Genomic DNA, 22835 nt, shown 5'->3' with positions numbered 1-22835 from the left:
ACCACAGTAGCTACGCTACTGCATAGAGCCAATCCCTCAGATCATGTTAAAATAATTGTATTCTATTAACTAACCCATTAGTCATATTAGTGCAAACAACTTTGTAGACACCAGATGGAAAAGGGAAACTAGTCAAAAAAGGAACTGGCCATTAAGATTGTTGTTATCATAGCATGATATAATTACTTTATCACTTAAATGTGTTTCCCATTTAATTCATTTACAAACTATCCACAGGGTAGGTGAAAAATATATAATTGGTAGAGGTCCAACCGCTGGGAGCACTAAAAATTCTAGAAATGATGGCTACAAGGGTCTTGTTTCTCAAGTGGCAAATATGGATAGATGGTAAGTAGAGCTGAGGGAAAATAGCAAAAAGTGAAGCAACAAAACTTATCTTTTACTAGTAAGTTCCTAAAAAGAGGTTAATGACCGCTATAAAATTATGTGCAAACAGCGATACCAAGACAAAAATACAATTAACCCCTTCACGACCCAGCCTATTTTGACCTTAATGACCTGGCCATTTTTTGCAATTCTGACCAGTGTCCCTTTATGAGGTAATAACTCTGGAACGCTTCAACGCATCTTAGCGATTCTGAGATTGTTTTTTCGTGACATATTGGGCTTCATGTTAGTGGTAAACTTAGGTCGATAATTTTTGCGTTCATTTGTGAAAAAAACAGAAATTTGGCGAAAATTTTGAAAATTTCGCAATTTTCAAATTTTGAATTTTTATTCTGTTAAACCAGAGAGTGATGTGACACAAAATAGTTACTAAATAACATTTACCACATGTCTACTTTACATCAGCACAATTTTGGAAACAATTTTTTTTTTGTTAGGAAGTTATAAGGGTTAAAAGTTGACCAGCGATTTCTCATTTTTACAACAATATTTACAAAACCATTTTTTTTAGGGACCACCTCACATTTGAAGTCACTTTGATGGGTCTATATGGCAGAAAATACCCAAAAGTGACACCATTCTAAAAACTGCACCCCTCAAGCTACTCAAAACTACATTCTAGGAGATTATTAACCCTTCAGGTGCTTCACAGGAACTAAAGCAACGTGGAAGGAAAAAATGGACATTTTATTTTTTGCACCACAAATTTTCTTTTATCATTAATTTTTTTCATTTTCACATGGGCTACAGGATAAAATGGATCCTAAAATTTGTTGGGCAATTTCTCCTGAGTACACCGATACCTCATATGTGGTCATAAACCACTGTTTGGGCGCACGGCAGGGCTCGGAAGGGAAGGAGCACATTTGACTTTTTGAATGGAAAATATGCTGGAATATTTAGCGCTTGCCATGTCGCGTTTGGAGAGTCGCTGTGCGCCTAAGCACTGGAGCTTCCCCACAAGTGACCCCATTTTGGAAACTAGACCCCCTGAGGAACTTATCTAGATGCATAGTGATCACTTTGAACCCCCAGGTGCTTCACAAATTGATCCGTAAAAAGTACTTTTTTTCACAAAAATTATCTTTTAGCCTCATGTTTTTTCATTTTCACGTGGGCAACAGGATAAAATGGATCCTAAAATTTGTTGGACAATTTCTCTTGAGTACTCCAATACCTCATATGTGGTCATAAACCACTGTTTGGGCGCATGGCAGGGCCCGGAAGGGAAGGAGCACGATTTGACTTTTTGAATGGAAAATTCGCTCCAATCGTTATCGGACACCATGTCGCGTTTGGAGAGCCCCTGTGTACCTAAACATTGGAGCTCCCCCACAAGTGACACCATTTTGGAAACTAGACCCCTTAAGGAACTTATCTAGATGTGTAGGGAGCAATTTGAACCCCCAAGTGCTTCACAAACGTTTATAACGTAGAGCAGTGAAAATAAAAAATCATTTTTTTTCCTCAAAAATGATTTTTTTAGCACGCTATTTTTTATTTTCACAAGGGTAACAGGAGAAATTGGACCACAAAAGTTGTTGTCCAGTTTGTCCTGAGTACGCTGGTATCCCATATGTGGGGGGGAACCACTGTTTGGGTGCACGGCAGGGCTCAGAAGGGAAGGAGTGCCATTTGACTTTTTGAAATGAAAATTAGCTCCAATCGTTAGCGGACACCATGTCGTGTTTGGAGAGCCCCTGTGTGCCTAAACTATGGAGCTCCCCCACAAATGACCCCATTATGGAAACTAGACCCCCTAAGGAACTTATCTAGATGCATAGTGAGCACTTTGAACCCCCTGGTGCTTCACAGAAGTTTATAACGTAGAGCCATGAAAATAAAAAATATTTTTTTTTCTTAAAAAAAATATTTTTAGTCCGCAATTTTTTATTTTCACAGGGGTACCAGGATAAATTGGACCCCAAAAGTTGTTGTACAGTTAGTCCTGAGTACACTGGTACCCCAAATGTGGGGGGGGACCACTGTTTGGGCACACGTCAGGGCTCGGAAGGGAAGTAGTGACATTTTGAAATGCTGACTTTGATGGCATGGTCTGCTGGCATCATGTTACATTTTCAGAGCCCTTGATGTACCTAAACTGTGGAAACCCCCCACAAATGACCCCATTTTGGAAACTAGACCCCATAAGGAAGTTGCCTAGATGTGTGGTGAGCACACTGAACCCCCAAGTGCTTCACAGAAGATTATAACGCAGAGCCATGAAAATAAAAAATAATTTTTTTTCCTCAAAAAATGATTTTTTAGCTCGCAGTTTTTTATTTTCACAAGGGTAACAGGAGAAATTGGACCCCAAAAGTTGTTTTCCAGTTTGTCCTGAGTACGCTGGTACCCCATATGTTGGGGGGGAACCATTGTTTGGGCACACGTCAGGGCTCGGAATGGAAGTAGTGACGTTTTGAAATGCAGACTTGATGATGGAATAGTCTGCGGTCGTCATTACGTTTGCAGAGCCCCTGATGTGCCTAAACAGTGGAAACCTCCCACAAGTGACCCCATTTTGGAAACTAGACCATCCAAGGAACATATGTAAGATGTGTTGTGAGCACTTTGAACCTCCAAGTGCTTCACAGAAGTTTATAATGCAGAGACGTGAAAATGAAAAAATCATTTTTTTCCACAAAAATAATTTTTTAGCCCCCAATTTTTTATTTTCCCAAGGGTAACACGAGAAATTAGTCCCCAAAAGTTGTTGTGCAATTTTTCCTGAGTACGCTGATGCTCCATATGTTGGGGTAAACCACTGTTTGGGCACATGTCAGGGCTTGGAAGGGAGGGTGCACCGTTTGACTTTTTGAACGCAAAATTGGCTGGAATCAATGGTTGCACCATGTCACGTTTGGAGACCCCCTGATGTGCCTAAACAGTGGAAACCCCTCAATTCTAACTCCAACCCTAACCCCAACACACCCCTAACCACAGCCCTAACCCTAACACATCCCTAACCACAAGCCTAACCCTAATTCCAACGCTAACCCTAATTCCAACCCTAACCCTAATTCTAACCCTAATTCCAACCCTAACCCTAATTCTAACCCTAACCCTAATTCTAACCCTAATTCCAACCCTAACCCTAATTCCAACCCTAACCCTAATTCAACCCTAACCCTCTTTCCAACCCTAACCCTCTTTCCAACCCTAACCCTCTTTCCAACTCTAACCCTAACCCTCTTTCCAACCCTAACCCTCTTTCCAACCCTAACCCTCTTTCCAACCCTAACCCTAACCCTCTTTCCAACCCTAACCCTCTTTCCAACCCTAACCCTAACCCTCTTTTCAACCCTAACCCTAACCCTCTTTTCAATCCTAACCCTAACCCTAATGGAAAAATAAAAATATTTTCTTTACTTTATTAGTTGTGCCTACCTATGGGGGTGATAATCGGGGGGTTTATTTACTTTTTCTTTCATTTTGATCACTGTGAGAGTGATCAAAATGAAAGAATGGAATCTGTAGCCAGCAGATTCGGGCGGGCGCACTGCGAACCGGACCCGCCGGACACCGGGAGCGACAGGGGGACTTAGAAGGTGCCGGGGGAGGTGAGAGAGGGTGAGGGGGTTATCGGAAGCTGGCGGGGAGCAGAGGGAATGGGAGGGGGGCAGATGATGACAGCGGCGGCAGATCGCCGCTGTCATTCAGTTGCGGGGTGGGGCGATCGCCGGTGGGGGGGTGGAATCGGTGTCTCCAGCCATGTCCGATGCTACAGCAGCATCGGCCATGGCTGGATTGTAATATTTCATCAATTTTCATTGATGAAATATTACTATCGCTCTGATTGGCTGTTTCACGTTTAACAGCCAATCAGAGCGATCGTAGCCACGTGGGGGCGAAGCCACGCCCCCTGTGGCGAAGAACAAAGCCCCCTGTATCTGCGGATTGGGTGACCTTTCAGTGACCTAGGTCACCCGACCCGCAGGGGGGCTTTAAAGTCATGACGCCACATAGGCGTCATGGGTCGTTCTGGCACGACTTTTCATGACGCCTACGTGGCGTCAAAGGTCGTGAAGGGGTTAACATATACCATTAACAGATAGTTAAACTCCGTTTGGGAAGAAGTATTCATGACAATAGTAACACAATGTGAAAGATCATATAAATAAGCGGAAAGCTCAAATCCCTGTATAGGAGGAAATATTTATTACATTAGTCCCACAGAAGGACTAACCTATCCATTTCCTTAAAAATAGCATGCAAATACAAGAACTTGCTAAAAGCCAGGTATGCAGTGGGGGTTGCAGAAATAAAGGAACAATCTCACCGAATGTTGCGTTTTCTCAGCTTTTTCTTTCCTCCTTCCTCTGCGACCTCCAGAGGTCCTTGTTGTTAGGCTGGCCCTGGCACCTCGAGGCTCCCGCCCTTACAAAGTCAGTCAACAGCTAACTCTGTGCACTAGCCAGCCCTGGACTGACCCTGTGTGCCTCCTGACTCGTTTCATCAACAGCTTGATTCATCATGGAAATGGCAGATGCAGTCTCTATCAAGAGTAACTGGCATCATATCCCTTCACCCAGGAATATCAGGTAGGCAATGGCATCCACAAAAGTAAATCCACCCCTTTTTTAAAGGATGCTTCATTTGAAGTCCAAAGCTCAAACACCTGGCTATAACATGCCAGGATTTCAATCACTGTTCTGGGAGCAACCAATGCCATAAGGCATAAGTAAAGATGGGCAAATTGGTTCAAAGGAAATTGTATTTGATTTGAATGTTACAAAAAATTTTGATTGTCCTGAATCAATTTTTTTTTCTTTTAATTCACAGTATGTGCATTCTGCAGGCCACTGACTGATTTTCAACTGTGTCTAGGATTTATTTTCATGCAGCAGATGATATCCTCTTCGGGCCTGTTTCCCTATGTGCTAGGTCTGCCAGTACTGACTGAGTAGGCCATCAAAACGCACATTGTCCAGTGCACTGACTAGGCCTTAGGCGTTGAATATCACAACATTGTGAGTGACGTCAAGAGCTGTGTTGTAATATCAGAAGCCTACCCAGTACCAGAAGCCGTGCCACATGGTGAAGATGACCAAAGAGATTTCAGCAGTTTTAGGTTTGCTTATCAGTTAGTGGTAAGTGTAATTAGAGGGAAACTCAATCTAGTCATATTTACAACATTCAACATTGTTTTTTGCTCATACAGCATTAGGCTCATGTGTATACCAGATGCTATCTTGAATAGTGATGAGCGAGTTTTCTAAACATGCTCGGGTGTCCTCCGAGTATTTTGGGCGTGCTCAGAGCTTATGTTTCAGTCCCCGCAGCTGCATGATTTGCGGTTGCTAGACAGCCTGAATATACGTGGGGAATCCCTAACAAACAGGCAATCCCTGCATGTATTCAGTCTGTCTAGCAGCCACAAATGTTGCAGGTGCCGGACCTCAAACATAATCTCCGAGCACATCCAAAATACTCTGAGGCAAGCTTGGAAAACTCGAGTAACGAGCACACTCGCTCATGACTAATCTTGAATCACTGGGCTTGATTTTCATATGAATGTATATTTATTTTTGCATGTCTTTTCTTGAAATATTTTAGACTGTGGTTCTTCCTATTGGCAACTGTTATGAAAGGAATGCTACATACTGTATTTTTTCGGACCATACGACGCACCCCAAATTTTGGGGTGGAAAATAGCAGAAAAAAGAATTTTATAAGATGGGGGTCCGTCTTATTGTCCGAATTTAAGGTATCTTACATGACAGCTGGCTGTTGTAGAGTGGGGTCACAGGAGGCATGGTCGCTTCCACAGGAAGGGGCAGTGGCAGAAGTGGGACGATGCTGCAGTCCCGGGGTGCGAGACTGTGGGATTGGTATTGGCAGTGACACAGAGCATGAAGCAGGGTCCCTTCCTCAGGATGTCAGCTGCAAAAATGTGGCGACGCCACGGCCTGGTGTCCACAGTGAGCAGAGCCGAGTGGATCATCGATTTCTCGGCGGCCACCCTCCTGAGGCTGCGCATGCACAGATTGAGATCTTGGCAGCCCTCGGCTTCAGGAAAAACGGCCGCCAAGATCTCAATCTGCACACGCGCAGCCACCAGTGGCCATTTTTCTGAAGCCGAGGGCCACCGAGATCTCAATTGGCACGCTGCTTCAGGAAGATGGCCACAGGGAAACTAACGATGCACTCTGCACCGCTGACACCGAGCCTCAGCATCTATACACCTCTGCCATCGCCAGTTCCACTGCTACACCACGGCCACGACCCCCCAGTAAGCCTGTGTTGGGACTATAAGGCGCACCCCCCATTTTTCTCCCAAATTTTTTTTGGGAAAAAGGGCATCTTATAGTTTGAAAAATAAGATAGGTGTTATTAAATGTTTTGTGATTCTTAAAATGTTCTGCTGATATAGGCCTAAAAGAGACTTTTGACTCACTCATTAAGTATATAGTGAGCTAGTCTAAAGTGCGGAGGCATCACTATAAAGCAGAGAAGAATGGTGCTGGATCTCAGAGAAAGCAGTGGTAGGTGAGTATAATAATAAAATAATACACTCACATTACACTATGTGCACATACTGTACAAGCAGAATTAATGAAAACATTTTCATGGGAGGGCTTCTTTAAAGAATACTGTGCCGCAGTTATTATTATTAAAATACAAATTAGTTATGAATTACCTGGAGAAATAAATCTGCTTTCTAAATTGCACAACATGCTCACTGATTTCCATGCATTTTTACCACTTAGTTAATAAACAATCCAAGTCAATAAACCTTTAGTGAAAAAATGCAGATCTTTAATTGCCTTCAATACCTTATAATCTGCAAAAGTTATTACATTCACAGCTAACAGCCCATTATGATGATTTTTGGAGTTTCATCTCTTTATCTGGTTCAGAGACCATTAAAGAGTCTGTAAGTACCTAAGCATAAGAGGATTTTTTTCAGCCAACTCATTTAGATATTTAATTTTAGCTTGAATATCTATTATTTTATATATTTACATGAATGAAATTTTAATTTATTTTATATTACCTGGTGTTCTGAGAGTGTTCCCACAGTCACTGATGGTAATGCATTGATATCCATGAATTAGAAAAAACAGCACAATATAAACAAAGTTCTGCTTTGATCCATTTGCCAATGAGAAGTCCTTAAATGAGATAATAAACAACCATTTTACTGTAACATTATCTGCACAAAATGTAGTTAAATGCTGGTTTGATATTTCCTGTTCAGAAAAAGAATAGATTACTGAAGTTTTAACAGACAAATATATTACTTAAAAAAGGTAGCAATAGGTTTGATCTTTAGAATGAAGGCCTTAGGACAGTTGAGGTTAAACAACTGGAATGATCTAAACCCCTATCTAAATAATATTAAAAAATAAAGTAATTCCCTTCTGTTTCATTTGTCCACTAATTAATAAAGGACTGTTTTAGCCATGGGGTAAGTGCCATTTTTTTTTCCATTTTTTACTACTTGAAATTACCTTGGACTTTGTTGAGCACCACATGTGGCCATGACAGAGCTGACTCAGAATTTAAACAGCTGAAGGTATATGCATATGTAACACCCTACAATCTAAGTTTGCTTCATTTAGAAGTGCCGATTCAGTTCTCATACTTGCAACAATAGGTTTGGCCTTCTCTCTAATCTCATGATGTGGTCAGGTGAATAGGTAATTGACAAATGAATGCTTGTAAGAACATCATTAACAAATAGCTGTGTGAACATGACATCAATCACCTATTGAATGGGCAAAGCGCGCATCCGTTGGTTGATCGGATCATTTATGCCAGCAAAACATAAGTCAATGTTATCTGCATCATGTAAGTATGTAAGTAGGACATTTGTTGCTGATAACATGATACTGCATGGTAACAGAAACATCATACTACACATCATTCTCTCCCCATTATTGTTCCTAAGCCTGTGTTGATAGGATGGCAAATAAGCATCTAAAACTTGCTATATAGTTGGTTGGAGAATTCATGGGCTGAAATCGCTACTTCTTAATGCATCTTTAATTTAGTGAAAAAAATGTTATTTGAAATGTAATTTATAATACTGGTTGTAGCAGAGAACACCTTTTGCCCCTCATGGAGCATGGCACAGGTGCAACTGTTACATCAGTAATTTACATATATACCCCTATATACTGTAACATAATGTCCGATTCACTGCCTAATAATTCCAGAAGTGGACTTATCAGAAAGTAAAAATGAGATTTATCACTCTAGCTACTAAATTTATTGATTATAATAAGCTACTATTTAGAAGCAAATTTAATATCCCAAGAAAAAAATTGGAGATTCAGTTTCTGGTGGTGGGTCAATCCAGAGATTATGATAGTCATCATGCTAACAGATTGAAAAATATTACAAAAGAAATGGGTGATTATTAAACATTTGTAAAAAAAAATATACATTTTAAATACAACAAGAATAAAGAGATTGGGCTACTAAACGTCTGACATTAACCACACTGGAAGGTAGTCCTGACCTGCTAAAAAAGGTTTGTACAGTGGTGCTGAAGGTTTCCACACTATAACAAGCAACTTCGCAGTTTGGCAAAGCTGTTGTTGACGTATTAAATTGAATAAAATGGTATTTTATTCTCAATTGAAAGAAAGACTTAGTACGAATTGTGAGTTTGCTGCTCTTACTATAGACAATAGTGCTTAGCATAAACAATAGTGCTCAATCATTTATTGGCAGCAAACAAATATTATGATAATTGACTAGGAATAAAAATGCAACATTTGCAGAAGTCACTTCTTTTTTTGTCTTGTGATTTTCATTGCTTTATTTTGTGCCAAATTCTTCAAAATTACTCTTGTGGGTTGAATAATTTGGGGCAATTTTAAATTTTTGTTTTTTTTTACCTTTTTGTGCCTTTTTGTAGCCAAAAATTGCATGAGCCATGAAAATGTTGCACACAACTCTAACATCTGTGAAAACATTTCTGGCAAACAAAAATTGAAGGGATCTGAAATGCATTTGCACAAAGATAGTTGAATTTTTAAAAAAATCACAATTGATGAATTGGTGGCAAACATCTGGAAAATAAAAACTACACCCGCAATTGCAAAAAGCCAAAAAAAGCACACAAAAATGAACAAGAAGAAAAAAACTTTCAAAACAGGTGTACGTAAAAGGAAGAAGTACCTAAAATGCACAAGTTAGGCTTAACACGTCAAAAACTAGACAATAAAAAGGTGCACAAACAATAATAAATCGGGCCCAAAGCTTATTAGAGAACAGTAGACATATTTATGTTTAGAGTGGTTAATTATGGTATGTTTACATGAAACAGGATACCTTAATATTTTTTGGGGGGTTGACATTTAACTGTACAGCTCTTGAATATTTAATACCAAGCAGGGTGTAATAATATTTATACAATTTGGTGAAACTGCAATCTTTTAGAGAAAGACAAATTGCAATAATCTTAAAGTTTGTAATATATTCCCATTCTACTTCTGAGAGACATCAGCTTAATAGAACTGTATCCAGTCAGGCACTTTCAAAAGCACAAAAAAATTATGTATAATGGTTTCTTCGTGTGTGGAATGTTATGAGTCAAATCTCTTCTAAAACAATTTTATGTTTCTATTATTCACTTTCTACAACTAAACTAACTTTCATCTTCAAAAATGAAGTAAAACTACAAAAATCAGGGAAAATAATTACTAGGTTTTTGTTATGAATACAACCATTTCTGAATATTGGTCACACTCTTACTGTGTTCAGTAAGGAAGGGGGGCCTCAAACTGTCTCTGGAACTGGGACCATAACTATCCCTGTCCTGGGGAGTACTATTGAGGGTATAGGTGCCCAAAGCTATGATCTTACTATGCTCCTGTAAAACCCTGGTCCTTCCCCTCTCCCACCCACATAAGGCATGGGACAGAAATGTAATGTAAACAGGACACAAATACAAAACAAGGATAACAGAAAACCTCTATATCATACAAAAGCCCTCACCAACAATAGGGTGGAGGATAGGGACAGGGAGGAATAAACTAAATGGGAATGGGTACCAGAAGATAAACACACATGTAATACAGCAAACCATAGACCACTTCTACAACAACTCTACTCTAAAAACTTAACTTTAGCACACTGCACAGGAAAGCAAAACTTTGACAGGGACAAGAAAGTCTGACCAGTTTATATAGGAAGAGGCAATAACCAGATCAGAAGCAGCTGAAATTTAACTGCATGTTTCTGACCAGCATACAATAGGTCATTAACCTCTTCAGCACCAGAAGAAACTAAATCCATTAATATGGGACACAAATCACACCATCTGTAAAGAAGACCTGGTATTCATTACCCAACGTGATCGTCTAACTCCAGGTCTTGTCCCTTGTGACAATATGTGATCTAGCTAGTCATCAAACCTAACACAAGTACATTAAACTATTAGTAGTATTAGTAGATTTTAACTCCTACATCTGGAAAACAGGATGTTTTGTCTTGAAAATGCCATATTTTGTAATATGACTCTCGGTAGCACAATCTAGGCTAATATTCTGTTACAATTAATGTTAGTAGAGGATTGATCATGGCATGAAAGCTTTGAATAGACATCTGGAATTATATGCCAAGGATCTTGCAATGACATTTTACAAGAATTAATTCCTAAATATGTTGCAATAATGTTTGATTCCTGTTTTACTCATTTTCTTCTTAGATAATCCTTTGTTATGGCAATGTCATAATTCTGCACATCAATTCACTTAGGTAAACTCACTGTATAATTTCTACTAGAGACATCAGAATTACTATATTACAGGAACCATAGTATGTATCTAATCCACATTTTGTAGATGTGATTTGCCATATATTTAGATTGACAGGGATTTATTGTGAGCTGCATTTGAAGAACGTATGTAGAAAAAAATGCACAAATTTTTGTTCTTCTGTACAATTTTTTGCATTTTTCAGTGACTATTAATAAAAGGTATATCCACTTTAGCAAGCATTTCTATTGCTCCACCCAAAACAAAAATGAAGTGACTTTGCATTTAGTCTTGAATTATAAATCTTAAACCAGTCTGTGTCTACAGCTCAGAAACATACATTGTACTGCATCTCCATGCCTCGGGACAACAAATTCAGTGTAACCTGATATTACAATCCCTCTCTCTTCAATTTGTTCATTACATATGTAACCTGCTCATTGCTATCGTTGCTAAAGTAGGTAAGGCTACGTGGATCCCACCCCAACACACGCTTCATAGTTGATTTTTGTCAAAACGAGTCAGTGGATGCCACACAGCCTGGGGTCTTTTTATTCTAACATTGCAGAGAGTACAACTTATACTATTATTTCCATGCCTTACCTATTTATAATATCACTGTACACTGAATACGTCTGCATTTTTTGTGTTTTATGCCTTATTCGTATACAAATTGCATGTATATACTGTATAGTACATATGACTGAACATAGATTGGCCTGACACCTGACATGACCTCGTATCAATTCTGTAAATTATTTTATCCTTTTATATACTTTATTTGTGCACCCCTGCATTGTTGTACACTTTTTGTTACTTGCCTGATTTGTTAAAGCATGTACTTTATATTATTAGTGCACATTCTGTATTTTCTGGTCATTTCCTCCCCCTTTTTCCTTCAGAATTTGTCTACGCAGCTTAGGTCTTTATTTGTTATTGTTTGTTCAGAATATAAACATTTCCAACAGTTGTCACGAAAATTAGGGTTATGTGTCCCAACTTCCAATTCTGTATCATCAAAAATAGAAATTAAGAAATATTTGATAGAAAAATACTTGATTTAATTGGATTTAAATATGTTTTTCTAACTTCCCCTTATCTGGATTGTTTACTTGTTTCTGTTTTTGCTAACAAGTAATTTAAATTTTTTTTTTTTCGAAAACCCAATAAGACATGAAAAGATTGATCACATCTGTTTGCTACTTGCAAAGAAATACTTTTTTCTGATAACTGAAGAAAATGAACAATTTGTACATGACAGAACTAGCACAGAAGACACATAAATTATCATTTTATGATCTGTTTATTTAAAGAAATATGAAGCTAGTGACAACTTACCATATCTGTTCAAGAGCTCTCTTGTCTGATCTTCAGTAATAGGTTTATTTTAGGAGTCAGCTTATATGCATTGTGCAATGTGATCTACAGTGCAGACTTTATATATCCATATATTCGGGAAATGCCTGCATCATACTTGACAACCAATATGTAGTACACTAATAAAGCATATTGTTTTGGGAGTTACTGAGTTGAGGGAAAAGAAAGGTGAGAATAAAGCAATTGTATAAATCTAACAATAATTGTCACCAAATGTCCACCCTTCTGAATTGATTGAATAATTACAAAGTGTATATTTGCTTCCTGACCCAGTAACCTGATATAACTTTTAAATAGGGATATTCACTGTATTATTACAGGATGCAAAAGATATCCATGTCATAGCTCATAGTTAGGCATTAAAGAAAAGAATTACATGAAAATAAACTGTAAACTCCTTGTTTCCTCGGCAGATTATGTTTCATTAAATGTTTATATTTTGCTGAATATTAAAAAATAATCAATTAATTTCCAGTGTATTTAGAGCTTACATTACCAGATGCGCTTGCTTTTAATAATGTATTTAGTTTTTAAGGTATTCATATTTATTAATGTTAAACAGGGGTCTTTTTTTTAGAAAAATTATGCTATTAATGTGCAAAATAGTTATAGAGTAGCTGTCATTTTAATATTTATTTGATAAACGTGAAATTAGGCAAATTTTTAATATATCTTATCACAGAAATCTGCTTCTATCTCCATCAGGTCTGATCATTCGTTTTAAAAATTCACAATTCCTGTGCAAAATCTGCATTCAGTGAAGACAGATGTTCCCATTAGGCCGGGATCACACACAGCGAGATACGGCCGAGTCTCGTAGGTTAAAACCAAGCTCTGGCGCTGGCAATCTGGAGTGGAGTGTGCAGCCGCACAGCAATACATGGAGCTGCACGCTCCTCTCCGGAGACCTGGTGCCAGAGCTTGGTTTTAACCTGCGAGACTCGGCCGTATCTCGCTGTAGTGTGACTCCAGCCTTACTGAGATAGCAGTTGACTGTTGCAGATGATGATAGTCTATGGAAAAAGGAGGAGCTAGAGTCAGAGCTCCTCTTTCCTCCTCTCTATATAGAATCTCCTCCATAGCAAATGATATCTCCTATCTCAGTAATGTAACTTTCTGCTTTCACTGAATGAAGATTTAACCCGAAAATTGAGAATTTTGAAAAGGAATGATCAGTCCTGGTGGAGAAAGAAGCAGATTTCTCTGATAAGATATATAAAAATTTAATTATTTTCAAGTGTGGTATTGATTTATAAAGTAAAACTTAAAACAACGTTTACTCTTCAATAATATAGACTTTACCAATATCTAACCAAATATTTTTTATAATCACATAAGATAACGATATTAAAAGAACAACAAGTAAGTGAACTGTATAAATATAATTAATACATATGTATGATTAAATCACAAAACTCAAGATAAAAAGCGGACGGCACTGCTGTTACCGTGTAACTTCAAATGATGTGCGGCATACAGAAGCCCAGCAGCTGGGAATCTCGGGTGCCAGACCTGGAAACAGTCAACCCTGGGAATCCATGCAAAGAGAAGAGGTCGCACTCATCGAGATGGAAGTTTCACTGATCTATTGACATATCATGAACATGTCAAGTCGGGGGAGTGACATAAGGAGTGCAAGAAAGGCTGACAACGGCCGTTTCACGCTGCTCGAGCGCTTCAACGGGTCAAACAGTAGGGGGAAGTGCAGGGTTCATATGGAAATCACATCACTCCATACCTCCTCCCTCCACAGCTGCTGCCTAAGTGACATTAGTGAATTAAAAACATGCTGAGATGCATTACAACATACAAAAAGCATTAATACAACTTACTGCACAAGCAGAAAAAGGGAATTATAGGTGTGGCCATTGTCCATATTGTAAATTTCATCGTACTGATCGTACACTACACATGGGCGCGGTCACACATACAGTAACAGATTTGATCACATGCAAGACAGACCATGTAGTCTATGTGATTTTTTGCACATGTCGGTTTTTCTACATAGGCAAAACCATACGTCCGTTATACATTCGCTTTCGTGAGCATTTTAAGTCCATTAGAACGGGAAAAGGAGTTCCACGTTTAATTAACCATGTAAGAGATGCACATGGAAATGACCCTAATGTTCTCTCCTTTGCAGGAATTGAGAAGGTGGTTTTACCGCCGCAGGGAGGGCATTTAAATAAAATCTTATTAAAACGAGAATCCAGGTGGATTATGAATACACAGGCAACAGGTCCGCTGGGTTTTAATGGTAGAATAGACATGGCTGTTTTTTTATGAAGGAGTTTACATTTTCCCTCATTTCCCTTTAAGTTGATAGGAGAACTATGTCACATATGTATATATGTGGCTTTTCTGGTTGGTACTTTTTCCTGGAGTCTTATTGTAGCTTTGATGAACTTCTACATATTTGAGGCAAAGACATCTTTTTGTATTTAGTGGGTTTTCTTTCCCGTAGCATTTGAATCGTATAGTGACTTGTTTTTTGTTTGTATAGTATAAGTGCACATATACATTGTGCGTTTTCAGTGCAGCGGTTTTTGTCCGCTATGATTGAGATCTGTCATTGATAGTTCATTTTTGTGTTCATCCATAATAAGATACAGCTATGGAGGTATATAGTGGTTTATGAGAATGCTCAAAAAACAGACATTAAGTTGCACACAATTTACATTTTTCATTTTTAGGAAAATAATTTTTTGATAGAATTTTTTTGAAAAAAATTTTTTTAAAACATTTTTTATTTTTAATTTTTTTTTTTTTTTTTTCCCTGTGAGTATATTAATAGTTCAATAATAGTGAGACAGTTTGGTCTCTGGATGCATATGACTGTAGATGTTTTCCATAAGAAAATAAAAAAATAGTAGTTTTCGACATATGAAAATAACTGTAGTCTTCGATATATGAATATGCATTGTAATTTATTATCTTTCGATGTAACCATTTTTCTGCTCGTGCAGTAAGTTGTATTAATGCTTTTTGTATGTTGTAATGCATCTCAGCATGTTTTTAATTCACTAATGTCACTTAGACAGCAGCTGTGGAGGGAGAAGGTACGGAGTGATGTGATTTCCATATGAACCCGGCACTTCCCCCCACTGTTTGACCCGTTGAAGCGCTCGAGCAGCGCGAAACGGCCGTTGTCAGCCTTTCTTGCACTCCTTATGTCACTCCCCCAACTTGACATGTTCTTGATATGTCAATAAATCATTTAAACTTCCATCTCGATGAGTGCGACCTTTTCTCTTTGCATGGATATGTATGATTAAACTTCTACTGAAAAATTAAAAATCGATAAAATGAAAGATAAATGAAAAACAAAATAAACATGTGAAAATGTTAAAAAAAATTAATGCAAAGTGAAACCAAATCGGCATCAAATTCATTAATCATACAGAAGATCAATGACGAGTCTTTTACATACACTGGAAAAAATCCTCACTCCAAAATGTCTGTGATTAAGGATGCAAAGTAAGATGCAGAGATTAAAATCATGTACAAAATCTAGAAATAAAAACAAACATTAAAAGTGTGATATGTTAAGGAAAGGACAATCAATGGAATGGGGATCAGCTAATGGTCTCATTGAGACCCTGCGATTGCAAAATATTGTGTCCAGATTAGGGATGAGTGAATGTGCTCTGTGATACTCAGATATCACTCAAGTATCTAGGTGCTCGAATGTGCTCTGTACTTGGCAAGCAATGTCTGGTACTCAGATGTAATTCTCAAATCACCGCATGTTTGGAGCCTGCTAATCAGCCAGCAAACAGGTGGGATTGCATGCCAATTACTGTAATGCCCTAGCCATCTTAGTAGTGACATTACTTTGTTTGGCTGGCCACATTATCTCACCAAAGATTACACTGAGCAACAAATTACAGGGAAGTTCTTGTCCCCTGAGAAAATTTTATTGTATCTTATAGATTTTGATATTGTAGTGAAACCTCCACCAGGGGGAACTGGTGAGGGAAGAGAGGTTACACACTAAGAGCAGCAACCCTGCGTGACAGCACAGGTGCCACAGGTAACGAGAGAGAATAGTCAGACGAACGGAGTCAGAAACTAGCAGGAGCAGACGTACCAGAAGGAGCAGCAATACACGTAGTCAAATACCAAAGCCGAGAGTCAGAAAGCCAGAACATGCGCACAGGGTCCAAAACGTGAGACGAAATACGTGGTCGGGGTACAAGCCAGGGAGTCAGATGCCAGAGAGGGAACGTAACAGCATAGACGAATACCAAGAGACGGGGTCAGAAATCAGTCCGGGTCATACACGTGAATATCAGTCAAAGGCAGGAGGATCACCAGGGTACAAGGGTCAGCGGCTCCAAACTGCAAGCTTGAGCTATCACTAACACTGGTCAGCAGGCTGTGAGGGATTGAAATAGCCCAGCTAGCTCCAGAACGAGGCTGAGGAGATTAACCCCCGCATGACCAGTCCGGAGTGAAGACAGCAGAAGATAAACTCCGGACTGGACCATGACAGTACCCCCCTCTCAATGGGGGGCCACTGGACCCCCAGGCTTCCCTGGATGATGAGCGTGAAAGGCCCGGACCAACCGATCCGCATGGACCGAACGTGCCGGCACCCATGAGCGATCCTCAGGACCGTATCCTTTCCAATGGACCAAGTACTGAAGTGAACGACGGAGCATGCGAGAATCCACCACCTGTTCCACCTCGTACTCGGTCTTCCCATCTACCATAGCAGGCGGCGGGTGCGAGGGAGACTCGTCAGAGGAAGGCACCGACGGCTTCAGAAGCACTTTATGGAACACATTAGGAATCCGTAATGACGGAGGCAACCGCAGGCGAAAAACCACAGGATTAATCACTTCTAGGATCTCATACGGACCAATAAACTTGGGACCCAACTTAGCAGAGGGAATTCTCAGCCTTATGTTTTTGGTGGATAACCATACCTTATCCCCCCCTGATAAGTCGGCCCCACCGAGCGTCGTTTATCCGCAAAAAACTTATATTTGCCCTGAGCCTCCCCAATGTTTCTCTGAACCTCCCTCCAAACTTCCTCCAACCGCAAAAAGGCTGAATCAGCCCCTGGACACTCCGAATCTAGTCTGGAGAATTCACCAAAATGAGGGTGAAACCCATAGTTGCAGAAGAAAGGAGAAGTACCAGTAGACTGATTGACACGATTATTGAAGGCAAATTCCGCCATCGGTATCACAGAGCACCAATCATCCTGTCTCGATGTGACAAGACACCGTAGGATCTGCTCTAAAGACTGATTGGTCCTTTTAGTCTCACCATTGGTCTCGGGATGGTAGGCCGATGAAAAGGTCAGACTGATGCCCAGCCTTTTACAAAAAGCTCTCCAGAATTTTGACATGAATTGCACCCCTCTATCAGACACCACACTGACAGGCACACCATGCAACCGAATCACATGCTCAATGAATAGCTTAGATAGAGTCTCAGCATTAGGAAGGCCCGTTAAGGGTACAAAATGTGCTTGTTTACTGAACCTATCCACAACTACCCAGATCACGGTTTTGCCATTAGAGGGTGGGAGATCGGTGATAAAATCCATGGACAGGTGAGTCCACGGTCTATCCGGAATTGGCAGTGGCACCAATTCCCCGGCCGGCCGGTTGTGGGAGGCTTTAGCGCGGGCACAAGTTTCACAGGCGGACACAAAGCCAGTGATGTCAGAAGTCAACGAGGGCCACCAGAACAGCCTAGTGATGGCTTTACAAGTGGCCGAGATTTCTGGATGCCCACTCAGCGCTGAGTCGTGGAACTCCCGAAGCACCCTTAACCGATACTGGACAGGCACAAAGAGCTTATTTTCAGGTATGGACGGGGGAGTAAGAGATTGGGCCTCACGAATCTCCTGCTCCAATCTCTGGGACACCAAAGCCACCACCACCCCGCGCTGAAGAATGGAGGAAGGAGGCTCCGGAGGCGATACCGGATCTAGGCTGCGAGACAAGGCATCCGCCTTCACATTCTTGGAACCTGGTCTGAAAGTAATGGAAAACTGAAATCGGGAAAAAAAAAGTGACCACCTTGCGTGTCTCAGAGTCAGACGTTTGGCGGATTCGATGTAAGACAGATTCTTGTGATCTGTAATGACGGTGATACGATGGACAGCCCCCTCCAAAAAATGCCTCCATTCTTCAAAAGCCAATTTAATGGCCAACAACTCTCGGTTACCCACATCATAATTCCTTTCAGCAGAGGAAAATTTTCTAGAAAAGAAGGCACAGGGTCTTAAGTTTGTTAATGTGGTGGGCCCCTGGGACAACACAGCCCCCACTCCCACCTCAGAGGCATCCACTTCTACGATGAATGGTTTAGAAAAGTCAGGTTGCACCAGTACCGGAGCAGTCATGAATAGAGTTGAGCGATACCGTCCGATACTTCAAAATATCGGATCGGAATGGATCGGCCGATCTTTAAAAAAAAGTATCGGTATCGCCGATACCGGAAGTCCCATTCAAGTCTATGAGACTTCAGGTATCGGAATTGGAAAAACCCTTTCCTGCCCTTGTACAGCCTCTCGGGGGTCTGTACGGGCCTTCCGGGGGTCTCTGCCGGCCTGCCGGGGGTCTGTGCCGGCCTGCCGGTGGGCTATGCGGACTGCCCGGGGTCTGTGCACCCTGTGGGGGTCTGTACCGGCCTGCTGGGGGGCTGTGCCGGCCTGCCGGGGGGCTGTGCTGATGTCCGGGGGTCTGTGCACCCTGTGGGGGTCTGTACCGGCCTGCCGGGGGGCTGTGCCGGCCTGCTGGGGGGCTGTGCTGATGTCCGGGGGTCTGTGCAGGCATCGTCCGATGGGACTACAAGTCCCATCGGGCGATGTCTGCTACCATGACAGTGATTGACACATTAGCCAATGATGGGACAGTAGTAGTCCCATCATCTGGCTAATGTGTTAAATGTAAAAAAAAAAAAAAATACTACATACATACATACTACATGCATGCTACATACATACTACATGCTACATACATAGTACATATATACTACGTGGAATTTCCCACACAGCTTTTACCATAAAGTGAGACTAGGGATTTTTTTTTTTTAAGTGGCGGAGGAATACAGTGCGGAAGGATACCTACCTTCCGTCATTGGATTCCTGCAGCCCGTAGAGAGCGGCAGCATCAGCTGATGCTGCAGTTCTCTACCCAAGATCGTCGTGGGACACACTCGTGGACTGCTTCGGATCATGGGTGAGTATTTTTGTGGTTTGTTATGTTAATATTTATTCCGTAGACGACAATGGCTTCGGGGAACAATGTGACAAGTATTGGTAAGTATGTTACTCTATGTTATATGTACTGTATGTCTATGTATGTATTGTATGAATGTATTGTATGTAGCATGCATGTAGTATGTATGTAGCATGTATGTAGTATGTATGTAGTATATATGTGGTATGTATGTAGCATGTAGTATGTATGTAGCATGCATGTAGTATGTATGTAGTATGTATGTAGTATGTATGTAGCATGTAGCATGTATGTAGCATGAATGTAGTATATATGTGGTATGTATGTAGCATGTAGTATGTAGCATGCATGTAGTATGTATGTAGTATGTATGTAGTATGTATGTAGCATGTAGTATGTATGTAGCATGCATGTAGCATGTAGTATGTATGTAGCATGCATGTAGTATATATGTAGTATGTATGTAGCATGCATGTAGTATGTATGTAGCATGCATGTAGTATGTATGTAGTATATATGTGGTATGTATGTAGCATGTAGTATGTATGTAGCATGCATGTAGTATGTATGTAGTATATATGTGGTATGTATGTAGCATGCATGTAGTATATATGTGGTATGTATGTAGCATGTAGCATGCATGTAGTATGCATGTAGTATGTATGTATGTAGTATTTTTTTTTTTTTTTTACATTTAACACATTAGCCGGATGATGGGACTACTACTGTCCCATCATTGGCTAATGTGTCAATCACTGTCATGGTTGCAGGCATCGCCCGATGGGACTTGTAGTCCCATCGGACGATGCCTACACAGACTCCCGGACATCAGCACAGCCCCCCGGCAGGCCGGCACAGCCCCCCGGCAGGCCGGTACAGACCCCCACAGGGTGCACAGACCACCGGCAGGCCGGCACAGCCCCCCGGCAGGCCGGTAAGACCCCGGGCAGTCCACACAGCCCCCCGGCAGGCCGGCACAGCCCCCCGGCAGGCCGGCAGAGACCCCCGGAAGGCCCGAAATGACGGCGCATCATGATGCGCACACACCGTGCATCATGGTGACGTCATTTCGGCTGTCAATCAACTTTGAACTTCCGATTCAGATTCCGGAATCCGATATGACAAAAGTATCGGAAGTCAGTATCGGAATTCCGATACCGCTAATATCGGCCGATACCCGATACTTGCGGTATCGGAATGCTCAACATTAGTCATGAAACGTTCTTTTAACAAAGAAAACGCCGCCACAGCTGGAGCTGACCAGTTTTTAAGATCCGCTCCCTTTTGGGTGAGATCAGTGAGGGGTTTGACCACTTGAGAGAACCCCTTGATGAATTTTCTGTAATAATTGGCGAAACCCAGAAATCGCTGAAGACCCTTGAGATCTCTGGGTTGCACCCAATCCACAATGGCCTGTACCTTCCTAGGGTCCATACGAAACCCCTCAGCGGACAGGATGACCCCTAGAAAGAACACTTCTTGAGTAAAAAATGAGCACTTCTCCAATTTGGCAAAGAGTGAGTTCTCCCTGAGCCTCTGGAGAACCACATGAAGATGACCCATATGACTTTGTCTATCAGAAGAATATATAAGTATATCATCAAGATAAACAACTACAAAACATCCAATAAGATCAGAAAAAACATGGTTAATGAAATTCTGGAATACCGCTGGTGCGGTAGTCAAACCGAAGGGCATAACCAAATTTTCAAACAGACCCTCAGAGGTGAGAAACGCAGTTTTCCATTCATCCCCCTCCCGCATACGGATGAGATTGTATGCTCCCCTGAGGTCCAACTTAGAGAACCACCTGGCCCCCGACAATTGATTGTACAAATCAGGTATCAGTGGGAGAGGGTAAGCGTTTCTTATGGTTATTTTATTCTGTTCTCGAAAATCGAGGCATGGGCGTAAACCACAATCCTTCTTTTTTACAAAAAAGAACCCCACTGCCACGGGAGAGACCGATGGCCGTATATGCCCTTTACGGAGGCTCTCAGAGATATACTCCTTCATAGCAGCCCGCTCAGGGCCGGAGAGATTGTACAGGCGGGCTTTGGGCAATTTGGCACCGGGAATAAGATCCATGGCACAATCGAATGGGCGGTATGGTGGTAGAACCTCAGCCTCCTTTTCGGAGAACACATCCTTAAAACCCTTTAGGTACTCCAGAATACCCTCCAGGTTGACGGATGACATAGACACATTAGCAAGACAATTTTCAGAACACCCAGGTCCCCATTTAACAATATCCCGGGACCCCCAGTCAATAACTGAGTTATGCCGTTGCAACCAGGGAAACCCTAACACCAGGCCAGCAGGGAGGTTATCCAAAACAAAGCATGACATGCACTCCTGGTGTAGGGCACCCACCCTGAGGGTAAATTCTTGAGAACTGAAATGGAGACCATCCTTAGTGAGAGGTGTAGAATCAATAGCCACAATTTTTAAGGGAGTCCCCAACCTAACTGTCCCTAATCTACAGCGAGCCACCAGCTTAGAGTCAATCAGGTTCAGGGATGACCCACAGTCTACAAGAGCTAAAGTATGGAAAAAGCCGTTCTCAGCACCAAGTTCCACCTTTAGCAGTACTCTTGAAAAGGAAGAAAAAGGTACCTGAGAGTCTGGGTGACCTCCACGATTATCACCCAGACTCAGCCGCTTGTTAGTCGGAGGACAGGAGGGGCAGTCTTTTTTCCAATGTCCGGGATCTCCGCAGTAAAAACACAATTTTCCATCACGTCGCCGTATCTTCTCTTTCTCCTGGGGGTTGGTGGCTCCCACCTCCATAGGTTCAGATGGAAGCAAAACATCAGGGTTAGCAGGGAAAAAAAAGGAGACCCTCGCTGAGTAAGACCTCTTTCCCGCAGTCTCCGATCCATACGGATAGCCTGAATCATAGCCTCCTCCAATGAACTGGGAGGTGGATGGAGAGCCAGAGCGTCCTTCAAGCAATCCGACAGTCCCTTCCTGAACAGACATCTCAGTGCAGAGTCGTCCCAGGACACCTCAGTGGACCATCGACGGAATTCGGAGCTGTACCATTCGGCTGAGTGCTTCCCTTGCCCCAGACCCAAAATAGTGTCCTCTGCCACCCTAACACAGTCCGGTTCATCATAGATAAGTCCTAGGGCCT

The 22835-nt window shown here is 41.4% G+C and overlaps 1 protein-coding gene across 1 annotated transcript in view; it reads right to left on the bottom strand.

Annotated features, from left to right (window-relative positions):
• LOC141098446 (zona pellucida-like domain-containing protein 1) overlaps nt 1–22835 on the bottom strand; it is a 143331-nt gene that overhangs the window by 44223 nt on the left and 76273 nt on the right. The window contains exon 4 of the mRNA XM_073586266.1: nt 7406–7601. Coding sequence (XP_073442367.1) covers nt 7406–7601 — 196 coding nt within the window. The remainder of the gene's footprint in view (nt 1–7405; nt 7602–22835) is intronic.

This window comes from Dendrobates tinctorius, unplaced genomic scaffold (genome assembly GCF_039654945.1).
Source record: "Dendrobates tinctorius isolate UK_male_01 unplaced genomic scaffold, ASM3965494v1 ptg000091l, whole genome shotgun sequence".
Lineage (NCBI taxonomy): Eukaryota > Metazoa > Chordata > Amphibia > Anura > Dendrobatidae > Dendrobates > Dendrobates tinctorius.
The sequence above is the reverse complement of the archived record's forward strand: the minus strand, read 5'-3'. Positions and strand labels throughout refer to the sequence as shown.